General features: G+C 38.4%; 1 protein-coding gene across 1 annotated transcript; it reads right to left on the bottom strand.

Moving 5' to 3' along the window:
* Positions 1-7495: 7495 nt before the first annotated feature.
* On the bottom strand, positions 7496-7999 carry LOC117921851 (proline-rich protein 36-like). The gene has a single exon (XM_034839806.1). The coding sequence runs from the start codon at positions 7997-7999 to the stop codon at positions 7496-7498; it is 504 nt and encodes a 167-aa protein (XP_034695697.1).
* Between the last annotated feature and the right edge of the window lie 15493 nt (positions 8000-23492).

Raw genomic sequence — 23492 nt, 5'->3', positions numbered from 1 at the left:
CTATAGTAGCTTTGCTACGCTAGTATGAGGTCATAGGATTTATAAATATTTTTTATTAAAACACCCGACTGGGCACGAATCATCAACTATAACCCTGACATGTTCATAGTATCTAGAGCCTTGAGCTCATGACCCAAAGTCATTCAAGTCAATAATAGCCTTGAGCTAGTCACAATATCTAAAGGCCTGAGCTCATGAGATAGAGTCATTCATGTCACCCACAACCCTAAGTTGTTCAAAGCATCTAAACCCTTCAGATCAAGGGATGGAGTTTTTCATGCCAATTATAGCCCTCAATTGTTTATAACATCTAGTGCCATGAACTCACGACCTATAGTCATTCATGTCAATCGCACCCCAGAGCTATCATACCATCTAGAAACGTAAGCTCATAACCTAGAGTCATTCATGTCAACCATAACTCTGAGTTATTCATAGCATTTAGAGCCTTGAGCTCACAACTTGTAGTCATTCATATCAACCACAGCCTAAAGTTGTTCATAAGATCTAGGGCTCTAAGCTCACGACTTGGATTTGTTCGTGTTAACCATAATCATAAGCTCTTCATAGTATTTAGAGGCCTAAGCTCATGTCTCGAAGTCATTCATGTCATTTGTAACCCTGAATTATTCATACCATCAAGATTCTTAAGCTCATGACCTAGAATTGTTCATGTCAATGATAGCCTTGAGCTATTTAAAGCATTTAGAGCCTTGAGCTATTTAAAGCATTTAGAACCTTGAGCTCACAACCCACATTCTTTCAAGTAAATAATAGCCCTGAGTTGTTCATAGTATCTTAAGGCTTGAGCTCATGAGCCAGAGTCATTCATGTCATCCACAACCTAAAGTTGTTCATCGAATCTAAAGCCTTGAGCTCACGATTTGCTGTCATTCATGTCAATCACAACCCTGAGTTGTTCATAGTATCTAAAGGTCTGAGCTCATGCCCTATAGTTCTTCTTGATATCCACATCCCTGAATTAATCATAGGATCTAGAGCCCTGAGCTCACTACCTTGAGTCATTCATTTCAATGACAACCTTAAGTTATTCATATAATCTAGAACCCTTAACTCACAACTCGGAGTCTTTCAAGTCAATAATAGCCTTGAGCTATTCATAGTATCTAGAGGCCTGAGCTCTTAAGCCATAGTTATTCATGTCATCCACAACTCTGAGTTATTTGCAGCATTTAGAGCCTTGAGCTCATGACCAGGAGTTGTTCATGTTAACTATATCCCTGAGTTGTTCATACATCTAGAGCCTTGAGCTCACGACCTATAGTCATTCATGTCAGCCACAACCTAAAGTTACATAGACTTGAGTGTTTCATGTCAACCATAGACTTAAGTTATTCACAGTCTTTAAATCCTTGAGCTCATGACCCATAGTTGTTCATGTCATCCATAACCCTAACTTTTTCGCAGGATCTAGAGCCCTTAGCTCATAACCCGAAGTCATTCATTTCAACCCCTAATCCTGAGCTATTCATAGCATCTAGAGCCTTAAGCTGATGACCTAGAGTATTTAAAATCAATAACAACCTTGAGCTAGTCATAGTATTTAGAGGCTTAAGCTCAAGAGCCAGAGTCGTTCATGTCATCCACAATTGTTCTTAGCATTTAGAGTCTTAAGATCATGGGCTGGAGTTTATCATGTCAACCACAACCCTGAGTTGTTCATCATATCTAAAGGCTTGAGCTCATTACCCGGAGTCGTTCATGTCATCTACAACCCTTAATTATTCATAAGATCTAGAGCCTTGAGCTCACAACTGAGAGTCATTCATGTCAACCACAACCTGGAGCTACTCATAACATCTAGAGTCGTAAGCTCATGACTTGGAGTCTTTCAAGTCAACATCACCCATGATCTATTCAGAGTATGTAGAGGCCTGAGCTCATGAGTCAGAGTTGTTCATGTCATCCATAGCCCTAAGTTGTTCATAACATCTAGAGCCCTCAACTGATAACCTAGAGTTGTTCATGTCAATTGTAGCTCTGAGCTGTTTGTAGCATCTGGAGCCCTGAGCTCATGATCAGTAGTCATTCGTGTCAACCATAGCCAAGAACTGCTCATAGCATCTAAAACCCTAAGCTCACGATCCAGAATTTTTCATGTATTCGACAACCCTAAGTTGTGCATAGCATCTAAAGGCTTGAGCTCACCACCTAAAGTCTTTCATGTCTAATGGCTTGAGCTTATGACCTAGAGTCATTTATGTCATCCACAACACTGAGTTGTTCATAGCATTTAGAGTTATGGGCTCATAACCCCAAGTCATTCATGCCAACCATAACCTTGAGCTATTTATAGCATCTAAAGCATTGAGCTTGGTTCGTGCCCAGCTGGTGTATGTCCTGTTGATTGGTGTTCAATCAACTGGTGTACCTTGATTTCGGTCCTCAGACGGGAGTAATCAACAAAATTTATAAACCTATTTCACCATGTACTAGGATAGCATTAGCTAGCATAGCATAGTGGCTCTAGGATCGTTCACTGGGATGGGTTTTCAAATTACAACTGATATTAGTTCAAAGCTGAATTGGTGTTTTTTCTTTTTAAGGTTAGCTTTAAAAGAAAACATAAAGATGTTTGAAAAGGTTGGTTTTTAAGTGAAACCAATAATAAAGTAACAGAAATTACTTACAAAGAAAAGTGCTTCTTGGAGTTTTTAGATCACTGGGCTCAGGCTTCTTATACAAAAAGAGAGTTCTAGTCACTTGAATCTTTTCCTCGTATTGGGGATTTAACATATAGTTATTTCCCGAACCGATGTGGTACAGATGTTTCCCCTTAATGGATTCAAACACTAATACCCTGTCACTGAATCATCTTACAATGGTTCATACCTCTCACCTAGTATTGGCCATTCAAAGTGATCCTTAACCTTAGATTACCCGTTAAAAGCCCACAAGAGATAACTAATGGATGTCTCCTTGGAATCCAAAAGCTTACCAAGTGTTGGCTATTCTAGAAAATCCTACCTTTAAACCACCTCCCAAAGGCTCGCAAGAGATAAACTAGTGTAACTCAATGGACGGAGATCACTTGCCTTACCAAGTGTTGGCCCAGGTGATTTTAAGGCATTTTAAGTTAACTAAAAAGATAAAAACCATTAGCGGGTCACACTTTCTCTTCATTAAAAACTGAAACAACAAAACTTCCAATTTTTGCATTCAGAACCTTACCCAGCTTCCTTCACTCCAAGAAACAAAAAGCCTAGCCACTCATCCTCTGGGAAAACATCCTCAAAGTTTGTTTGGCCAGTGAGAAAAATACAATCAAAATGAGTAGGTAAGGTAGAGCAAAGCTCTTTGTATTACTTTCTTCCCAAACTATACAAAGTTGGTCTCTGAGAAAAACTCGCGAGAGATATTTTAAAAGAAAATTACAATAGATTATATAGAAAGGCTATTCACCCTTCCTTCTTACTTCCTAACTAAGGAATCTTATGATTGGTTGATTACAAGGAGAAAATAGGGATTTAAACAAAAAATATCTGAAGAAAAAAATATAATAAAGTCGGTCGCAAATATTTGGGATTACATAGGTGGATTTCGCAAATTGAAACATGACTTGCGAAAATTTTGCAAGTTGAAATTATCCCTTTCGCAAGTTGAACTTTGATTTTGCAAGTTGAATTTGTGATTTCGCAACTTGCGAAATTGTCTTTCAGCTTGGTGCGATTGTCTTCCAATGGCCATAACTTCTTCATTTCAGCTCCGATTTGCACACCGTTTGAAGCGTTGAACTTCTGACTTCTCGAGATTCAAAACAATATATAGTATGTATAAAATGGACTCTAGGAAGTGCTCAAAATGTGTCCTATAGTTGCTCTCCTCTTGAATTTCTTCACGTTAGATTCCTCTCTCTATTTTTCCTCCTTGCATTCTTGATTAGCTTTTTGATTTTGTGCCTAGCTGGTGTATGTCCTATTGATTGGTGACCAATCAACTGGTGTACCTTGATTTCGGTCCTCATATGGGAGCAATCAACAAAATTTATAACGTATTTCACCATGTACTAGGATAGCCTCAGCTAGCATAGCACAGTGGCTCTAGGATCGTTCACTGGGATGGGTTTTCAAATTACAATTGATATTAATTCAAAGCTGAATTGGTGCTTTTTCATTTCAAGGTTAGCTTTAAAAGAAAACATAAACTTTGGTTGAAAAAGGATTGGTTTTCAACTAACCAAAAATAGTAACTGAAATTACTTATAAAGAAAAGTGTTTCTTGGAGTTTTTGGATCACTGGGCTCAAGTTCCAACTACAAAAAGAGATTTCCGATCACTTGAATCTTTTCCTCGCATTGGGGATTTAACATATAGTTACTTCCCGAACCGGTGTGGTACAGATGCTTCCCTTTTATGGATTCCAACACTAATTCCCTCTCATTGATTCATCTTGCAATGGCTCATGCCTCTCACCTAGCATTTTCCATTGAAGGTGATCCTTAACCTTGGATTTCCCTTCAAAAGCTCGCAAGAGATAACAAATAGATGTCTCCTTAGAATCCAAAAGCTTATCAAGTGTTGGCTATTCTAGAAAATCCTACCTTTGAACCGCCTCCCAAAGGCTCACAAGAGATAAACTAGTGTATTTCAATGGACGGATATCACTTGCCTTACCAAGTGATTTAAAGGTGTTTTAAGTTAACTAAAAACATAGAAACCATTAACGGGTCACACTTTCTCTTCATTAAAAGCTGAAACAACAAAACATCCAATTTTTGCATTCGGCACCTTACCCAGCTTCCTTAACTCCAAGAGACAAAAAGCCTAGCCACTCATTCTCTGAGGAAACATCCTCAGAGCTTGTTTGGCTAGTGAGAAAAATACAATCAAAATGGGTAGGAAAGGTAGAGCAAAGCTCTATGTATTACTTTCTTCAAAACTATACAAAAGTTGGTCTCTGAGAACAAGCTCCTGAGATATCCTTGTGTAAAGAAAATTACAAATGATATATAGGAGGTTATTCACCCTTTCTTGTTACTTCCTCACTAAGGAATCCTATGATTGGTGGATTACAAGGTTAACTGGGGATTTAAACAACAAATATCTGAAGAAAAAATCTAAAAGAGTTGGTCGTAAATATCTAGGAGCACTCAGGTGGATTTCATAGCTTGCAACATGGGCTGTGAAAATTTCACAAGCTGAAAGTCTCCATTTCGCAAGAAAAGGTTGATTTCGCAGCTTGCACTTTGTGATTTTCGCAACTTGCGAAATTGCCTTTCAGCTTGACGCTGTTGTCTTCCAATGGACATAACTTCTTCATTTCAGCTTTGATTTACATACCATTTGAAGTGTTGGACTCCTAACTTCCTGAGCTTCGAAACGACATATAGTATGCATAAAATGGACTGAAGAAAGTACTCAAAATATGTCCTACAGTTTCTATCCTCTTGGATTTCTTCATGTTAGATTCCTCTCTCTGTTTTTCTTTCTTGCATTCTTGATTTGCTTTTGGCAAAGGACTAAAAAGCTCCAAAGCTTGGATTCTTCCTATAAATGAGCTTCCATTTTCTTTGCCATGGATTATATAGAACTCTCATTCAATCTTAGATTGCTTTGGTGATCAAAAAGCCATCAAAAACACCAAAACTTAACACAATTTGATTAGAAACGATTGCAAGGGTCCTTAACATGCCAATTGAGTTAAAAGGTAATAACTAATACTCAAAAGTGTTTAAAAGAGTTAATTACAAGCTATACAATATCACTTTTTGAGTAGTAATTAGCAAAGGACTACGAAGCTCCAAAGCTTGGATTCTTCATGTAAATGAGCTTCCATTTGCTTTGCCATGGACTATACAGAGCTCTTCCTCATTCTTGGGTTGCTTTGGTGATCAAAAAGCTATCCAAAACACCAAAACTTGCCACAATTTGATTAGAGACACTTGCAAGGCTCCTTAACGTGTCAATTGAGTTAAAAGGTAATAACTACTACTCAAAAGTGTTTAAAAGAGTTAATTACAAGCTATAAAATAGCACTTTTTGAGTAGTAATCACTCTCCCCAACTGAAATATTGCTAGTCCCTTAGCAATGAAGGAGAGAAAAAGAAAAATAAATAGTAATATAATTTACAACATCATGCTGATCACTTCAAAAAAATTTCAAGTGGCATGATGATCAAACTCTCTCATGGAACATTAAAGATGTAAAACTCAAACTTCAACAAGAGTTATCAAATAACTTGTCTGATCACAATTCATAAAGAGAAGGCATTATGCAAAATTTAAGCTTCAAAATAATTTCCACTCCCAAAGAGTCAATTCTAACTCTTCCACAAAAATCTATGTGTTACTTATTAGTTTCCGAATATAGTATGTTGAACTAATCTCTCCCCCAAAGCTAGTTATTTTTCAAATCTTAGCAAACTGACAACCTTCAATAGGCTAAGAATGCACCTCATTCATTTCACACATTTTTTTCTTGCATGAGTACAAAGCTTAAAGGTATTCTTTTCTAAATTGTCAATGTAACGGGGGTCCATCGATGACTCCCAACCAATTAAGGTTTAAGGCATCAAGCTTTAAGGATCTTTCAACCACTAACTCCTTGGATTTTACCCCAGACTTTTGAGAATGAATTTTAATACCCAAGCACCTACAATATGTTAAACTCCACCTATTCACCCTTGTAACGATCATTGAGGTTGGTGACTTCCAACCATTGAAGGCTTAGGGCACCAGGTTTTAAAGATTTTCACCATACACCCTTTAGACCTTGCTCGAGTTTCAAGGCAAGTAAAACATCTTTTCTTTCTTTTTTTTTTCAAAGGCTCATTGGCGTTTTATAAGGTGTCCCAACACTATTAAAATGAGGTCAAAAGTACCAAGTCTAAATTTTTCTAAGTCAAGGGGGTGAAATAGTTTTTCATCTTATAATCGGAACCTAGTGTGCACAGTGTGTGAATAGCTTAAAGTGGAAGAAATAAGGTTGAATTCAATAGAAGTTTCAACAATTCATCAACTTTAATAAGCATAATACAAATTCTAAGTCAAGTAAAAGAAACAAAAATTCAATTTCTCCCATTTCATTTTGAGAATTTTTCCTTAATAACCATGGAGAGTAGAATAAAAACTTTAAAAAATTTTAAAATTTAAGCAAAAAGCAACTAATTATCAAATAACTTAGCATTTATAGCAAAACTTCCTTTCTCGACTCTCTCCCCCCCAACCAAGCTGAACATTGCCCTCGATATGGCAAGAGCGGTTGAAAATACAGGGTAGAAGTGGTGCCTCCTGAGTGACATGAAGTCTGAGTTGTCTAGGAGAAACAACATGATTCAAAAACAAAAAAAAATATGAGTAGAGGAAATAAATAATAGTATGCTAAGTATACTAAAAAATGATGGATGTGTATTACTTTAAGAAAGTACAATATGAACTATGAACAAGTAATACATCCAATCCCAGTATATAAAACATCAAAAACATGGGATTACGAGTTCTACTATAATAAGTAAATACAAAAAGTAGATAGATGATCAGGTAGTGGTGGGAGGATCATGTGGAGACGATGGCTCGGTTGTGGTAGTCTGAGTGCTCTGGATTGGAGTCTCGATTTCTACCGTAGTAGTCTCCTCATGGGGCATAGTTTGCTCTGTTGGAGGAGCCTCCTGAGATGGATCTGTAGGCTTTGATGGACCAAGCATATCATGCTCGGGTGGCATCAAAATACCCAAATACTGCTGTATCTGCCTAAGGATGGCAGTATGTTGGGTCTGCATGGCAATAAGTTGATCCTGATGTGCACGTATGATTGCCATTTGCTGGGCAAGAATGCTTTGAGTGGTAGTCAATGTCTGCAATGTATGACATAAGCCTCTAAACTTTGAAGCGGATATGGTGATAGTAGACTCAGATGGAGGAGGTGCTAATGTAGCTAGTACGACTGGTGGAGTCCCAAGAGTGGTAGGAGGAGCAGAAGATGTAGCCTCAGGCGTGGGCACTATAGAAGGTGCCGCAGGGGCAGGTGGTATGATCTCCATAGGTATCTCAGCCTGCTGTGGTTACTGTGGCTACTCGTCCTATGGTATCTCTGGATGTGCTGACCTAGCTAGGGCTTCTGGAGGTGTAACATAAGCCGTCATATGATTCCATTAGTTGAGAGTGAATATCTCTTGGTAAATGCATCGACGCTCAAGCTGAGGCTCAGAAGGATAGCCCAAATGCTCTAATATCTAACAGAGCAACCTAGGAAAAAGTAATGGAATGGCATTTGCTCTCTGTAGCTTCTTCCTATGGACCTTCTCTTCAAAGTAAAGAAGAGAGGTCATAATCAAATGATGAGGGCCAAAGTAAAAAGCCTCTGATATCCTTAATAAGGCCTCTAGTATAGCTCCTCTCCTCTACATCATATGTTGAAGTGGAAATATGTTGGAGTACAACAACACATCTAGAAGAAACATCTCAGGCGGAAGCTCCTTCCTAAATAGAAATGAGCGTGTAGATGTCCCCTTGGACAATATACAGACCATATCGCTTTGAGAAAAATGAGCTCACTCTCTGTAATCTGCTGGACTCACAGGCTCATATGGAATGTGCAGGGCCTCTGTAATGTGTCTAGCTCCTAAGGTACCATGGCGTCCATCAATAGTGAAGTTGATGGCAGTAGGATCCCGGACACGATGTATAGTCATAGACTGATAAAAGTTTAATGCTACTCGGGGATAGAAGAAATCCCTTGGAGTCATCAGGTGTACCAAATGGTATCTCTGTAGTAGGTGGAATGAATCTCTGAGCTCCGGCTGGTATCTGAAAGTCTCTCTATCAAAGCATAGCTCAGAGTTGAATGGCCAAGCTCGACAATCCAAATTTACCTCTATAGGTGGTTGTGTAACCATAGGTCACCTGATAATCCCTTCCGAAGTCATCCCAGAAGGAATCTAAGACTCTGTAGTAGGCGGCTGAGGCTATGGAGGTGCTGATGACTCTCTTGGGCCTGAAACTATGGCTTTCTTTGCAGGAGAGTGATGAATTGATTTCTTGGGGCGTGAATTGCTTGCCTTAGGTGTAGTGGGCGGTTTCTTCGCCTCGTACTTGCGCTGAGGTGGAGTAGGTGGCACTCCACCCTCAGAAAGTGGAATGGCAGAGGCCTGTGGAGCCTCAAACATGGATTCTCGCGTAGGTGAAGCTCTCAGTCTGGTGTTTCGAGCTGATGGAGACGGGGTTTGGGCTCCTCTCTTCTTGGCCATGGCTGAAATGGAGAGGCTCGTGTTTCAGAGGGTACGCGGAGGTGCGCAGAATGGTCCTCTTCAGACACACGACTTCTAGGCTTCCTTTGGAGGGGATCCTCTGAGATTTTTGGGCTTCGCAACTTGGAGGGCTTTTTTGCAAGTTGAAATGGCTGTGCGAAATGAAAAATGAGAAAATCAGAGGTTTAAATAGACATTTAAACGAAGGTTGGTATTTTCGCAAGTTGGAGGTGATTTCGTAACTTAGAGGTGATTTCGCAACTTGGAGATGATTTCGCAACTTGATTCACAACTGTGAATTTGGTTTTTGAAGTTGCGAAATGGCACACGTGTGCCTAGGAGGTGTTTCACAGCTACGAAAATTTTTGCAAGTTGGTTCGCAGCTGCGAAATTGGCTTTTGAAGATGCGAAATGGCACACGTGTGCCTAGGAGATGTTTCGCAACTACGAAAATTTTCGCAAGTTGAAAAAATTGCTATGTTTTTCTCCTTCTTTGGTTCTTTATGGCTTCCGTCCAATTCCTTTGAAATTCCTCCTGATTTTGACCATTCAAAAAGTCTAAGTTATATCAAAATAAAATAAATCAAAGCTAAAATTAAAATTAAAACAATTAATAAAGCTTTTAAAACAACAAAATTAAAACAAAAACATGGACTTTGATTAGTCTTCAAAAAAAAAAAAAAAGACTAAGTCCATCTACCATCCTTTTTGGTTAAGATTTCTATGGCTCAAGGAGACTGACTTCCTCCTTGTCCTAATTGAATGGCTCCATGAATGGTTTGAGACGATGGCCATTGACTTTGGAAGTGTTTGTGCTATTGGAATTGAGTAGTTCCACTACTCCATTGAGATGCACTTGGTGAATAATGAAAGAGCCTATCCACCTTGACTTTAGCTTTCCTGGAAAGATATGGAACCTAGAGTCATAAAGTAAGACTCTTTGTCCCTTTCTTTGTTGGAGATTAACTGATTATGCCACTTCTTCATCCTCTGTTTTGCAATTTTAGAATTGATGTAGGCATCATTTCTCAATTCCTCCATGTCATTAAGGTCTAAGTACCTCTTCATCCCGACTCTGTTCAAGTCCATGTTTACCTTCTTAATTGCCCACCAAGCCTTGCATTCAACTTCCACAGGGAGATGGCATGCTTTGCCATAGACTAGGCGATAAGGAGACATGTCAAGAATAGTCTTGTAAGCTATTCTATATGCCCATAGTGAATCATGGAGCTTAACAGACCAATCTGTTATGCTCGTGTTCACCACCTTCATCAATATATTCTTGATTTCCCTGTTTGCTAACTCAACTTGCCCGGAAGTCTAAGAGTGGTAAGGTGTAGCTACCTTGTGCTTCACCCCCATACTTGGTTAAAAGAGTTTCAAAAGGCTTGTTGCAAAAATGAGTACCCCCATCACTGATTATGGCCTTGGGCACCCCAAATCTTGAGAAGATGTTCTCTTTAAGAAACTTGAGAACAACTATGTGATCATTTTGTTTACATGGGATTGCCTCAACCCATTTAAAAACATAGTCTACCCCCACCAAAATGTAAGAGTTACCAAAAGACATTAGGAAAGGTCCCATGAAGTCAATGCCCCAAACATCGAAGAGATCAACTATTAAAATGGGGTTCATAGGCATTTGATTTCTACATGTCAGCTTCCCAAGCCTTTGTCATCTATCACAGCTCCTACACATGGTGTGAGCATCTTTGAAAACTGATGGCCAACTAAAACCTGATTGCAACACCTTCATGGCTGTTTTCTGAGAGGCAAAGTGGCCTCCACATGCACTTTCATGGCAATGACTGAGGATTCCCTATTACTCTTGTTCAGGGACACACTTCCTTATTATTTGATCTACACGATACTTGAAAAGAAAAGGTTCTTCCCAATAGTAAGCATGAATTTTTGCAAAGAAGTGCTTCCTATCTTGTGCTTTCCACTCACTTGGAACTTCACCAGTAACTAGATAGTTAGCAATATGAGCATACCAATGAGCATCTTCTAGCAACATGAGTGACTCCTCCAGAAAATCATCATTAATAGGTAAAACATGGGAATTATGTGCTATAGCCAACCTTGAGAGGTGGTCGGCTACCACATTCTCCACTCCTTTCTTATCTTTGATTTGGAGATTGAACTCTTGCAGTAAGAGAATCCATCTAATCAACCTTGCTTTTGCATCTTCCTTTGTCAATAAGTACTTCAAGGATGAATGGTCAGTGAAAACCACAATGAAAGACCCTACTAGATAAGCATGAAATTTGTCTAAGGCAAAAACTACAACCAACAATTCTTTCTCTGTGGTTGTGTAGTTTCTTTGCGCTTCGTTCAATGTTTTGCTTGCATAGTAGATCACATAGGGCTTTCCATCCTCTTTTTGACCACGAACAACTCCTATAGCAAAGTCACTAGCTTCACACATCACTTCAAAAGGTAGTTGCCAGTTAGGAGCCCTCACTATTGGAGCGGTTGTCAAGAACTGCTTCAGTTGCTCAAAACTCTTTTGACATCTCTCATCCCATAAAAATTTAGCATGCTTACCCAATAGTTCACAAAGAGGCTTTGAAAGTTTAGATAAATCTTTAATAAACCTCCTGTAGAACCCAACATGGCCAAGGAATTGCCTTAATCTTTTTTATAGTTGTTGGGGATGGCAATTTGATAATAAGTTCTACATTTTCTTTATGAACTTCAATGTCTTTCTTGGAGATGATGTGGCCAAGGACAATTCCTTGCTGTACCATAAAATGGCATTTCTCCCAGTTAAGCACTAATTCCTTTTCAATGCATCAGTTCAGAACCGCTTCCAAGTTGACTAAGCATTCCTCAAATGTACTTCCACATATGGTGATATCATCCATAAAAACCTTTATAATACGCTCCACCATATCACTGAAAATGCTTAACATACATCGTTGGAATGTTGCAAGTGCATTACATAAACCAGAAGGCATTCATCTGTAGGCATATGTTCCAAATGGACATGTGGAAGTGGTCTTCTCCTGGTCTTCAACATCGATTTCTATTTGAAAATACCCGGAGTAGCTGTCCAAGAAACAATAGAAAGGATGGCCTGAGACTCTCTCCAACACTTGATCAATAAATGGTAATGGGAAATGATCATTCCTGGTCACAACATTCAATTTTTTATAATCAATAGACACCCTCCAACCTGAAGTGAGGTGTGTAGTAACTTTTTCTCTCTTTTCATTTTGCACCAATGTGATCCATGATTTCTTTGGTACTACTTGAGTAGGACTCACCCATGGACTATCTGATATGGGGTAGATAATACCGGCTTGAAGTAGCTTAAGAACCTCAACTCGCACCACCACTTGCATATGAGGATTCAATCTTCTTTGAGGTTGACGAATTGGCTTAACTTCTTCTTCCACGTATATATGATGTGTACAGATGATTACTACTCAAAAAGTGTTATTTTATAGCTTGTAATTAACTCTTTTAAACACTTTTGAGTAGTAGTTATTACCTTTTTAACTCAATTGGCATGTTAAGGACCCTTGCAGTCATTTCTAATCAATTTGTGTTAAGTTTTGGTGTTTTTGATAGCTTTTTTATCACCAAAGCAATCTAAGATGAGGGCAAGCTTTATATAATCCATGGAAAAGCAAATGGAAGCTCATTTACATGAAGAATTCAAGCTTTAGAGCTTCGTAGTTCTTTGCCAAAGCCAATCAAGAATGCAAGGAGGAAAAAGAGAGAAATCTAACATGAGAAATTCAAGAGGATAGAAACTGTTGGACATATTTCAAGTACTTCCTGGAGTCCATTTTATGCATACAATATGTTGTTTCAAATCTCAGGAAGTCAGGACTCCAACGCTTCAAACAGTGTGCAAATCGGAGTTGAAACGAAGAAGTTATGGCCGTTTGAAGACAACCACATCAAGTTGCGCAAAATTTCGCAATTGCGAAACCCACCTTTGGCACACAAGTGCCATTTCGCAGCCCATGCCTCCATCTTCACAGCTACAAACCACATTGCGAAATCACCTCCAAGTTGGGAATGAAGTTGCAAATCATCTCCAAGTTGTGAAATCACATTCAACTTGCAAAATCAAAGTTCAAACTTAGAAAATGGACAATTCAACGTGCGAAATCCACCTGTGCAATCTCAGATATTTGCTATCGACTAAGTTAGATTTTTTCTCAATATATTTTGTGTAAATTTCTATTTTCTCCTTGTAATCAGTCAAAGATATTATTGGGATATTTCTTAGAAAATATCTTCTCTATATATATCTTTGAACCAATGTAAAGAAATATATCTTGTAAGATATGTAATCCGACGAGAGGAGGATCAAAGTAAGAAATATATTTTATAGAACACTTGCTCTATTTTTCCTTCATATTTTTGTTTTCTCGTTATTTTTATTTCTAGCCAAACAAACTCTGAGGATGTTTCCTCAGAGGATGAGTGGCTAGGCTCTTTGTCTCTTGGAATGAAGAAAGCCAGGTAAGTTTCCACATGCATAAATTGGAAGTTTTGTTGTTTCAACTTTTAATGAAGAGAAAGTGTGACCCGTTAATGGTTTTTATCTTTTTAGTTAACTTAAAATGCCTTTTAATCACCTGGGCCAACACTTGGTAAGGCAAGTGATCTCCGTCCATTGAGATACACTAGTTTATCTCTTGCGAGCCTTTGGGAGGTGGTTTGAAGGTAGGATTTTCTAGAATAGCAAACACTTGGTAAGCTTTTGGACTCCAAGGAGACATCCATTAGTTATCTCTTACGAGCTTTTGACTGGTAATCCAAGGTTAAAGATCACCTTGAATGGCAAGTGCTAGGTGAGAGGTATGAGCCATTCCAAGATGCATCAGTGACAGGGATTTAGTGTTTGAACCCATTAAGGGGAAGCATCTGTACCACACCGGTTTGGGAAATAACTATATGTTAAATCTCTAATGCGAGGAAAAGATTCAAGTGACTGGAACTCTCTTTTTGTTTTAGGAACCTGAGCCTAGTGATCTGAAACTCCAAGAAACACTTTTCTTTATAAGTAATTTCCGTTACTTTATTTTTGGTTAGCTTAAAACCAACCTTTTCAAACATCTTTATGTTTTCTTTTAAAGCTAACCTTGAAATGAAAAAGCACCAATTCAACTCTTTAACTAATATCACTTGTGAAGTGAAAACCCATCCCAGTGAACGATCCTAGAGCCACTATGCTATGCTAGCTGAGGTTGTCCTAGTACATGGTGTAATAGGTTATAAATTTTGTTGATTACTCCCGTTTGAGGACCGCAATCAAGGAACACCAGCTGGACATGAATCAAATGGCACCATTATTAGGGACCATTGAGAGGACATGAATCACCTGATACACCAATTAGGAATGAATCAAATGGCGCCGTTGACAGGGATGGTGCCACTTTACAATGATATCACCTTTCCAGAGTACTTGTGATCTTCATCACAAGTTTGGTGACTTTTCTTTTCTATTTACTAACTCTTTTTATTTGTTTCTTTTTCTTTGTTCATATTTTAGTATATCTTTTATTTAGTTTTTAGTTAATCTTAATAATTTTTTTTTCTTCTCTAGAATTTCTGTTTCTTTTGTTTTGTGTTGTCTTCTCTGTTTTTAATTCACAAATTGCTAGTTGTGCATGCCATATTGAATACGAGATAGTAGAGGAAGCCATGAACTTCATAAGTTATGTGGCTGAAGTTTGAAGAGGATGGGATGAACCAAATGCTAGAGATATGGGAAGAATGATGTCTCAACCTAATGCTAAGGGTGAGATGTATATTTTGAATGACGGCATAGACATGAATGCAAAGATTGCAGCTATGGAAAGGAGATTGGAAGAGCTAGAAAGGAAGAAGATGCAAGAAGTGCAAGCCATCTCTCATACACCATTGCAAGCTATGCCTTGTGCCATTTGTCTATCTTATGAGCACTTGGTGAAGGAGTGTCCTACCATTTCAACGGTGAGAGAAATGTATGCTGATTGCAATACCTACAATTCCAATTAGAGGAACCATCCAAATTTCTCTTGGAAACCACAGCCACCTCAGTACCAGTAACGTACTCAAGCACTTTAGCAAGACTCGAACCTTGAACAAGCTATGGTGAATCTTAGCAAGGTCGTGGGAGACTTTGTTGGAGGTCAGAAATCCATCAATGCTCAGCTCAGTAAGAGAATTGATAGTATAGAGAGTTCATTGAATAAAAGGATGGATGGAGTGCAAAATGATCTATCTCAGAAGATAGATAATCTCCAATATTCAATCTCAAGGTTTGCCAACCTCAACAAAGTGCAAAAGAAAGGAAACTTTCCTTCTCAACCTTATCAAAATTCCAAGGGTATCCATGAAGTGGAGGCTCAAAAGGGAGAATCTTCAATGGTGAAGGAAGTTAAAGCAGTTATCACTTTGAGGAGTGGTAAAGAGGTTAATCTGCCCACATCCCATCTAGAGCATAAGGTAGAGAGTGAAGCAGACAAAGAAAAGAGGGAGGAAATCAAAGGAAAGAAAAAGGGGAAAAGCATAGAGAAAGATGACTATGATCTTAATATAGATGAAGAACCATAGAGGATAGTCATCAAGGAAGAAATGATGAAGAAACACATGCCTCCACCTTTCCTCCAAGCTTTGTATGGCAAAATCATACAGAGCAAGTCTCAAGTGAGAGATGCAAACTTCATATAGGATCCGGGCAAGCTGAATCAGGATCAAATTTTTTGATGGACTTAGTCTTTCTAAAGACTAGCTAGTCTATATCTTTTTGTTTTATTTTATTACTTGTTTTAATTTTGATTTTAATGCTTTAATTTTACTTTGTTTTGATTTAACATAGGTTTTTGGATGATCAAAATCAGGAGGAATTGCAAAGAAATTGAAGGAAGGTCTGTTGGAGTCAAAAGAAGCTCAGGAGCAAGAGAAAAACCATGGTCTGCGAGATTTCGCAGCCTAAAAAGGGCCCCTGTGAAAATGGCCCTTGGCTGCGAAATTATTTCGCAACCCCCAAGTAGCCACTGGGAAATCGCCCATCGGCTGCGAAATGATTTCGCAGCCCTATGCCCCCCTCTGCGAAAATTTTTGCAGCTGCGAACACCCCTTTGGCACGCGAGTGCCATTTCGCAGACCCCCCCTCATTTCCCAGCTGCGAAACGGTTGCGAAATCTGTCACACCTAAAAATTCTCAATTTTGCAGCTGAGCCCCCATTTCGCAGGTGGTTTCGCAACTGCGAAACCACCCCTTGGCACACGAGTGCCATTTCGCAGCCACCCAACCCCATTTCGCAGCTGCAAAATGGGCTGCAAAATCCCCCTTTGGCTGCGAAATGGCTACGAAATCCCCCTTTGGCTGCGAAATGGCTGCAAAAATGCCCATTGGCTGTGAAATTGGCCCATGGTTGCGAAAATGGCCATCTGCTACGAAATAATTTTGTAGCCACAAGGTACCCTCTGCGAAATCCCCCATTGGCTGCAAAATGGCCTCTAAGCTTCGAAATGGCTGCGAAATGATCTCCAAGCTTCAAAATGGCTTCGAAATGATCTCCAAGCTTCGAAATGGCTACGAAATCACCTCCAAGCTACGAAATGGCCTTCAGGCTATGAAATTGACTTACGAAATGGAGGGAGGTTTACGAAAACACCTTGTGAAGCCAAGGGAAGTTGTGAAAATGCCAACAGAGCCACACGATCATGCATATAAAGAGGAGAGACCTACGCACCCTGAGATCACACACACGAAGCCTCTTACTCCATTTCTAACCTTCCTTAAACCATCACAGCCCATAGCTCCAGCTGAGAGCTCCAGCTAAGGAGACTATGCCACCTAAGGAGACTACCATAACAAAGGTCAAAGTCCTGATCCAACCCACTCAAGAGGCCACCACAGATGCATCAACTCCACATGACCCTACCATTACTTGATCATCTCTTTACTTTTTGTCTTTACATATTATATTAGTATAGACAATTCCATGTTTTGATGTCTTATATTCTGGGATTGGATGTATTACTGACAATACATCATCTATAGACATCATTTTTGTTTAAACTTAGCATTTTTCTATTTCCTCTACTCACTAACTCTTTTGTTTTTTTGAAACATGTGGTTTCTCCTATACGACTCAGACTCCATGTCACTAAGGAGGTACCACTTCCTCCCTATTTTTCAATCGCTTTTGTCACATTGAGGACAATGTTCAGCTTGGTTAGGGGAGAGTTGAGGAAGGAAGTTTTGTTGTTAATGCTAAGTTATTTTGGTAATTTAGTTGCTTTTTGCTTAATTTTTAAAATTTTTTAAAGTTTTTATTCTACACTCCATGGTTATTAAGGAAAATTTTTCAAAATGAAAAGGGAGAAATTGAATTTTTGTCTTTTTACTTGACTTAGAGTTTATATTATGCTTACTAAAGTTGATGAATTGTTGAAACTTCTATTGAATTCAACCTTAGTTCTTCCACTTTAAGCTATTCACACACTGTGCACAATAGGTTTTGATTATAAGATGAAAAACTATTTCCCTCTTGACTTAGGAAAATTTAGACTTGGTACTTTTGACCTCATTTTAATAGTGTTGGGACACCTTATAAAAGGCCAATGAGCCTTAGAAAAAAAAAAAGAAGAAACAATGTTTTACTTGCCTTGAAACCCGAGCAAGGTCTGAGGGGTATATGGTGAAAATCTTTAAAACCTGGTGCCCTAAGCCTTCATTAGTTGGGAGTCACCGACCTCAATCCTCGTTACAAGGGGTGAATAGGTGGAGTTTAACATACTGTAGGTGCTTGGGTATTAAAATTCATTCTCAAAAGTCCGAGGTAAAATCCGAGGAGTTAGTGGTTGAAAGATCCTTAAAGCTTGATGCCCTAAACCTTAATTGGTTGGGAGTCATCGATGGACCCTCATTACATGGAAAATTTAGAAAAGAATACCTTTAAGCCTTGTACTCCTACACAAAAAAAAATGTGAAATAAAAGAGGTGCGTTCTTAGCCTATTGGAGGTTGATCAGTTTGCTAAGCTTTGAAAAAGAACTAGGTTGGGGGGAGAGATTAGTTCAACATACTATATTCGGAAGCTAATAAATAACACTTAGATTTTTGTAGAAGAGTAAGGTTTGACCCTTTGGGAGTGGAAACTCTTTTAAAGCTTAAATTTGCATAATGCCTTCTCTTTAAGAATTGTGATTAGAAAAGTTATTTGATAACTCTTGTTGAAGTTTGAGTTTTATTTCTTTAATGTTCCATGTGAGAGTTAGATCATCATGCCACTTGAAAATTGTTTTTTGATCAGCATGATGTTGTAAATTATAGTACTTTTTATTTTTATTTTTCTCTTCTTTATTGCTAAGGGAGTAGCAATATATCGGTTGGGGGGAGTGATTACTTCTCAAAAAGTTCTATTTTATAGCTTGTAATTAACTCTTTTAAACACTTTTGAGTAGTAATTATTACCTTTTAACTCAATTGGCATGTTAATGACCCTTGCAGTCATTTCTAATCAAATTGTGTTAAGTTTTGGTGTTTTTGATAGCTTTTTTTATCACCAAAGCAATCTAAGATGAGGGAGAGCTTTATATAATCCATGGCAAAGCAAATGGAAGCTCATTTACATGAAGAATTCAAGCTTTGGAGCTTTGTAGTTCTTTGCCAAAGCCAATCAAGAATGCAAGGAGGAAAAAGAGAAAAATCTAACATGAGAAATTCAAGAGGACAGGAACTGTTGGACATATTTCAAGTACTTCCTAGAGTCCATTTTATGTATACTATATGTTTTTTCAAAGCTTGGGAAGTCAGGAGTCCAACGCTTCAAACAGTGTGCAAATCGGAGCTGAAACGAAGAAGTTATGGCCATTTGAAAACAACCACATCAAGCTATGCGAAATTTCGCAGCTGCGAAACCCACCTTTGGCACACGAGTGCCATTTCTCAGCCCATGCCTCCATCTTCGCAGCTGCAAACCACGTTGCGAAATCACCTCCAAGCTGCGAATGAAGTTGCAAATCATCTCCAAGTTGTGAAATCACATTCAACTTGCAAAATCAAAGTTCAAACTTGGAAAATGGACAATTCAACGTGCGAAATCCACCTGTGCAATCTCAGATATTTGCTACCGACTAAGTTAGATTTTTTCTCAATATATTTTGTGTAAATTTCTATTTTCTCCTTGTAATCAGTTAAAGATATTATTGGGATATTCCTTAGAAAATATCTTTGAACCAATGTAAAGAAATATATCTTGTAAGATATGTAATCGACGAGAGGAGAATCAAAGTAAGAAATATATTTTTCAGAGCACTTGTGATTCGTGCCCAGTCGGGTATTTTAATCAAAAAACATTTATAAATCCTATGACCTCATACTAGCATAGCAAATCTACTATAGTATAGCAGCTCTAGGGTCGAACTCTGGGATGGGTTTTCATTCTACCAGTGATATACTCAAGATTAGAAACTGAGTCTGATGAGTTCCTTTGTCAAAAACTTAAAGTTTAAAAGAAAATAAAATTTGTTTTGAAACTAAACTAACATAGAACTAAGTAAAAATGAAAGAAAGAAAGTCTCCCGGAGCTAGAGGTTGCTAGAAGTTCAGAATGCAAAGTGGGAAATTCCGGATTTTTCTTCTCGTATTGGGGACAACAACATAAAGGATGGTTGTTTCCCGAACCGGTATAGGTTTAGCAATGAAGATTTAATCCATAAAAATTCAATAGAAATGGTAGTCAAGTTCCATTAATGGCTTTAGACACTATGGGTCTTCACCTTGAGCCACTTTCCAATGGCTCGTACATGATAACTAATGGACTGATATGGATCTAGCAATAAGTATCCACAGAGACCTTAAGCTTACCATGTATTGGCCATTCAAAGTGATTCTAAGGGATTTAAAGCAAAACTTTAGATTTAAAAGCCATTTATGAACTACAACTACCTGTTTTTAATGCACGAGAGTTTTCCACTTTAGCATCTGGACTTTTCACCTAGCTTCCTTCACTCCAAGAAACCAAAAGTTTAGCCTCTCATCCTTTGGGAAAATATCTTCAGAGGTTGTTTGGCTTCCAAGAAAAAGAAAAATAAAAGAGAAGGAAAAATAGAGCAAGGCTCTGTATATTCTATATATTGATCGATTCTACATACTTCTATATTTATTACAATGGATGCAAGGGAATATATATAGAGAAGTTTTTCCAACCTTCCTAGCTAAGAAATCTTATGGTTGGTGGATTACAAGGAGAAGAATGGAAATTTATACAAAAATATCTTAAGAAAAGATCTCATGTGGAGTCAGCAGAACATAGGAGATTTCGCACCAAAGACGCATGGGCTAGTGCGAATTTCGCACAAGGGGAAGGTGTTGTCCGAATTTCGCACAAGCTTGGACTGTTGTGCGAAATTCGCATATGCTTGGTGCAGTTGTCTTCCAAAGGCCATATCTTCCTCATTTCAGCTCCAAATTGTACATGGTTTGAAGTGTTGGATTTTTGACTTCCTGAGCTTTGAAATGGTATATAGCATGTAGAAAATGGACTTCGGGAAGTACTCCAAAAGTGCAAAGGAAGACTGTAGCTGCTGTCCTCTGTTTTCCTCTTTGCTTATCTCCTTTACTTGGCTTGTCTTAATGATCCAAAAAGCTGTCAAAACACTAAAACTAGCCACAAATATGATTAGAAGTCATTGCTAGGTCCTTAACATGCCAATTGGAAAAAAATGGAGAACTATTACACAAAAGTGCTTAAAACATAATGAATTAAAGGCGCAAAATAGCACTTTTTGGGTAGTAATCAACTTGCTTTGTTTTTCCTTCATATTTTTGTTTTCTCATTATTTTTATTTCTAGCCAAACAAACTCTGAGGATGTTTCCTTAGAGGATGAGTGGCTAGGCTCTTTGTCTCTTGGAATGAAGAAAGCCGGGTAAGTTTCCAGATGCATAAATTGGAAGTTTTGTTGTTTTAGATTTTAATGAAGAGAAAGTGTGACCCGTTAATGGTTTTTATCTTTTTAGTTAACTTAAGACGCCTTTTAATCACCTGGGCCAACACTTGGTAAGGCAAGTGATCTCCATCCATTGAGATACACTAGTTTATCTCTTGTGAGCCTTTGGGAGGTGGTTTGAAGGTAGGATTTTCTAGAATAGCCAACACTTGGTAAGCTTTTGGACTCTAAGGAGACATCCATTAGTTATCTCTTGCGAGCTTTTGATGGGTAAAATAAGGTTAAAGATCACCTTGAATGGCAAGTGCTAGGTGAGAGGTATGAGCCATTGCAAGATGCATCAGTGACAGGGATTTAGAGTTTGAACCCATTAAGGGGAAGCATCTGTACCACACCGGTTTGGGAAATAACTATATGTTAAATCTCTAATGCGAGGAAAAGATTCAAGTGACCGGAACTCTTTTTTTGTTTTAGGAACCTGAGCCTAGTGATCTGAAACTCCAAGAAACACTTTTCTTTATAAGTAATTTCTGTTACTTTATTTTTGGTTAGCTTAAAACCAACCTTTTCAAGCATCTTTTTGTTTTCTTTTAAAGCTAACCTTGAAATGAAAAAGCACCAATTCAGCTATTTAACTAATATAAATTGTGAAGTGAAAACTCATCCCAGTGAACGATCCTAGAGCCACTATGCTATGCTAACAGAGGCTATCCTAGTACATGGTGTAATAGGTTATAAATTTTGTTGATTACTCCCGTCTGAGGACCACAATCAAGGAACAGCAACTGGACACGAATCAAATGACACCGTTGTTGAGGACCATTGAGAGGACATGAATCAGCTGATACACCAATTGGGAATGAATCAACAGACTAAAGGACTGATGCCTTTCAAGTCAGATATTTGACATCCTATTGCTTTCTCACATCTCTTGAGAACTTCAAGTAAACACACCTCCTAAGGAGTAGTAAGAGATGAACAACAAAATTATGATAGGAACATAATTAGTTTCCTTGAGAATTAGGTCTGTATCAAGAACAAAAAAATCCACTGGATAGTAGAAATTGTCAACTTGAACTAAGACATCTTCAATTATCCCTCTTGGAATTTTTACTAATTTATCTACTAGAGATAGAGTGATTGATGTTGGCTTCAATTCATCAAGTCCCAATTTCTTGTAGACAGAGTATGGTAGCAAATTCACACTTGCCCCCAAGTCTAACAAAGCTTTCTCCACTACAGTTCCTCCAATCATCACTGAGATGGTAGGGCAACCTGGATCTTTATACTTCACCGGAGACTTGCACTGTATGATGGCACTTACTTGCTCAATCAAGAAGGCTTTTTTATTACATTCAACCCTCTTTTGATAGTACACAATCCTTCAGGAATTTTGCATAAGTCGACACTTGCTTAATCATATCTAGCAATGGGATGTTGACCTTAACCTGTCTCAATACTTCAAGAATTTATGATGCATTTCTGATTCCCTTTTCCCATGCAAAGCTTGAGAAAATGGTGGAGGTATGTGTTTCTTCATCACATCTCCCTTGATAACTATTTTATCCGAATTTTCATTCACTGTTGAATCATGGTCCTCTTTCCTTTCACTGCTACTTTTCTTCTTTCCTTTGATTTCCTCCATTTTCTCTGTCTCTTCTTCTTCTTCCTCTTTTTCAACATGTGGCTTGGGTGTTGGCAGCTCAACCTCTTTACCACTCCTTAGAGTGATCAAGGCTTTGACGTCCCTCACCAATGAAGATTCTCCCTCATGAGCTTCCATTTCATGGATACCTTTGGGGTTTTGGTGAGGTTAAGAAGGAAATCCCCCCTTCTCTTGCACCGTGTTAAGGTTAGTCAGCCTTGAGATTGAGTATTAGAGATTATCTATCTTCTGAGATAGATCATTTTGCATTCCATCCATCATTTTATTCCATGTATTCTCTACACTGTTAATTCTTTGACTGAGTTGAGCATTGATGGATTTCTGATCTCCAACAAAATCTCCCACGATCTTGCTTAGATTCACTATTGCTTGCTCAAGATTTGAAGCATGTTGAGATGCTTGGTTGGTTGTGTGTACTGAAGTGCTCTTGGCTTCCAGAGAAATTTGGATAGTTCCTCCAATTTGAATTGTAGGTATTTCCATATGAAGCATTGTTGTTGGGCTTGAATTGTCCAATGACATTCGCTTGACCTCCAAACATTTCTCTAACAGCTAGAATGGTAGGACACTCCTCCACCAAGTGCTCATAAGATTGACAAATAGAACAAGGCATAACTTGCACTGGTGTTTCAGAAACAGCTTGCATTTCAAGTATCCTTTTCAGTTCTAGCTCCTTCAATCTTCTTGCCATAGTTGCAACTTTTGCTTTCA

Source organism: Vitis riparia, chromosome 9 (assembly GCF_004353265.1).
Source record: "Vitis riparia cultivar Riparia Gloire de Montpellier isolate 1030 chromosome 9, EGFV_Vit.rip_1.0, whole genome shotgun sequence".
Classification (NCBI taxonomy): Eukaryota; Viridiplantae; Streptophyta; class Magnoliopsida; order Vitales; family Vitaceae; genus Vitis; species Vitis riparia.
This window is presented reverse-complemented; position numbering and strand designations above follow the sequence as displayed.

Bases quoted from the DNA above. Each gene is read 5' to 3' on its own strand.
- LOC117921851 (XM_034839806.1), bottom strand. From the start codon at position 7,999: ATGGAGATCATACCACCTGCCCCTGCGGCACCTTCTATAGTGCCCACG.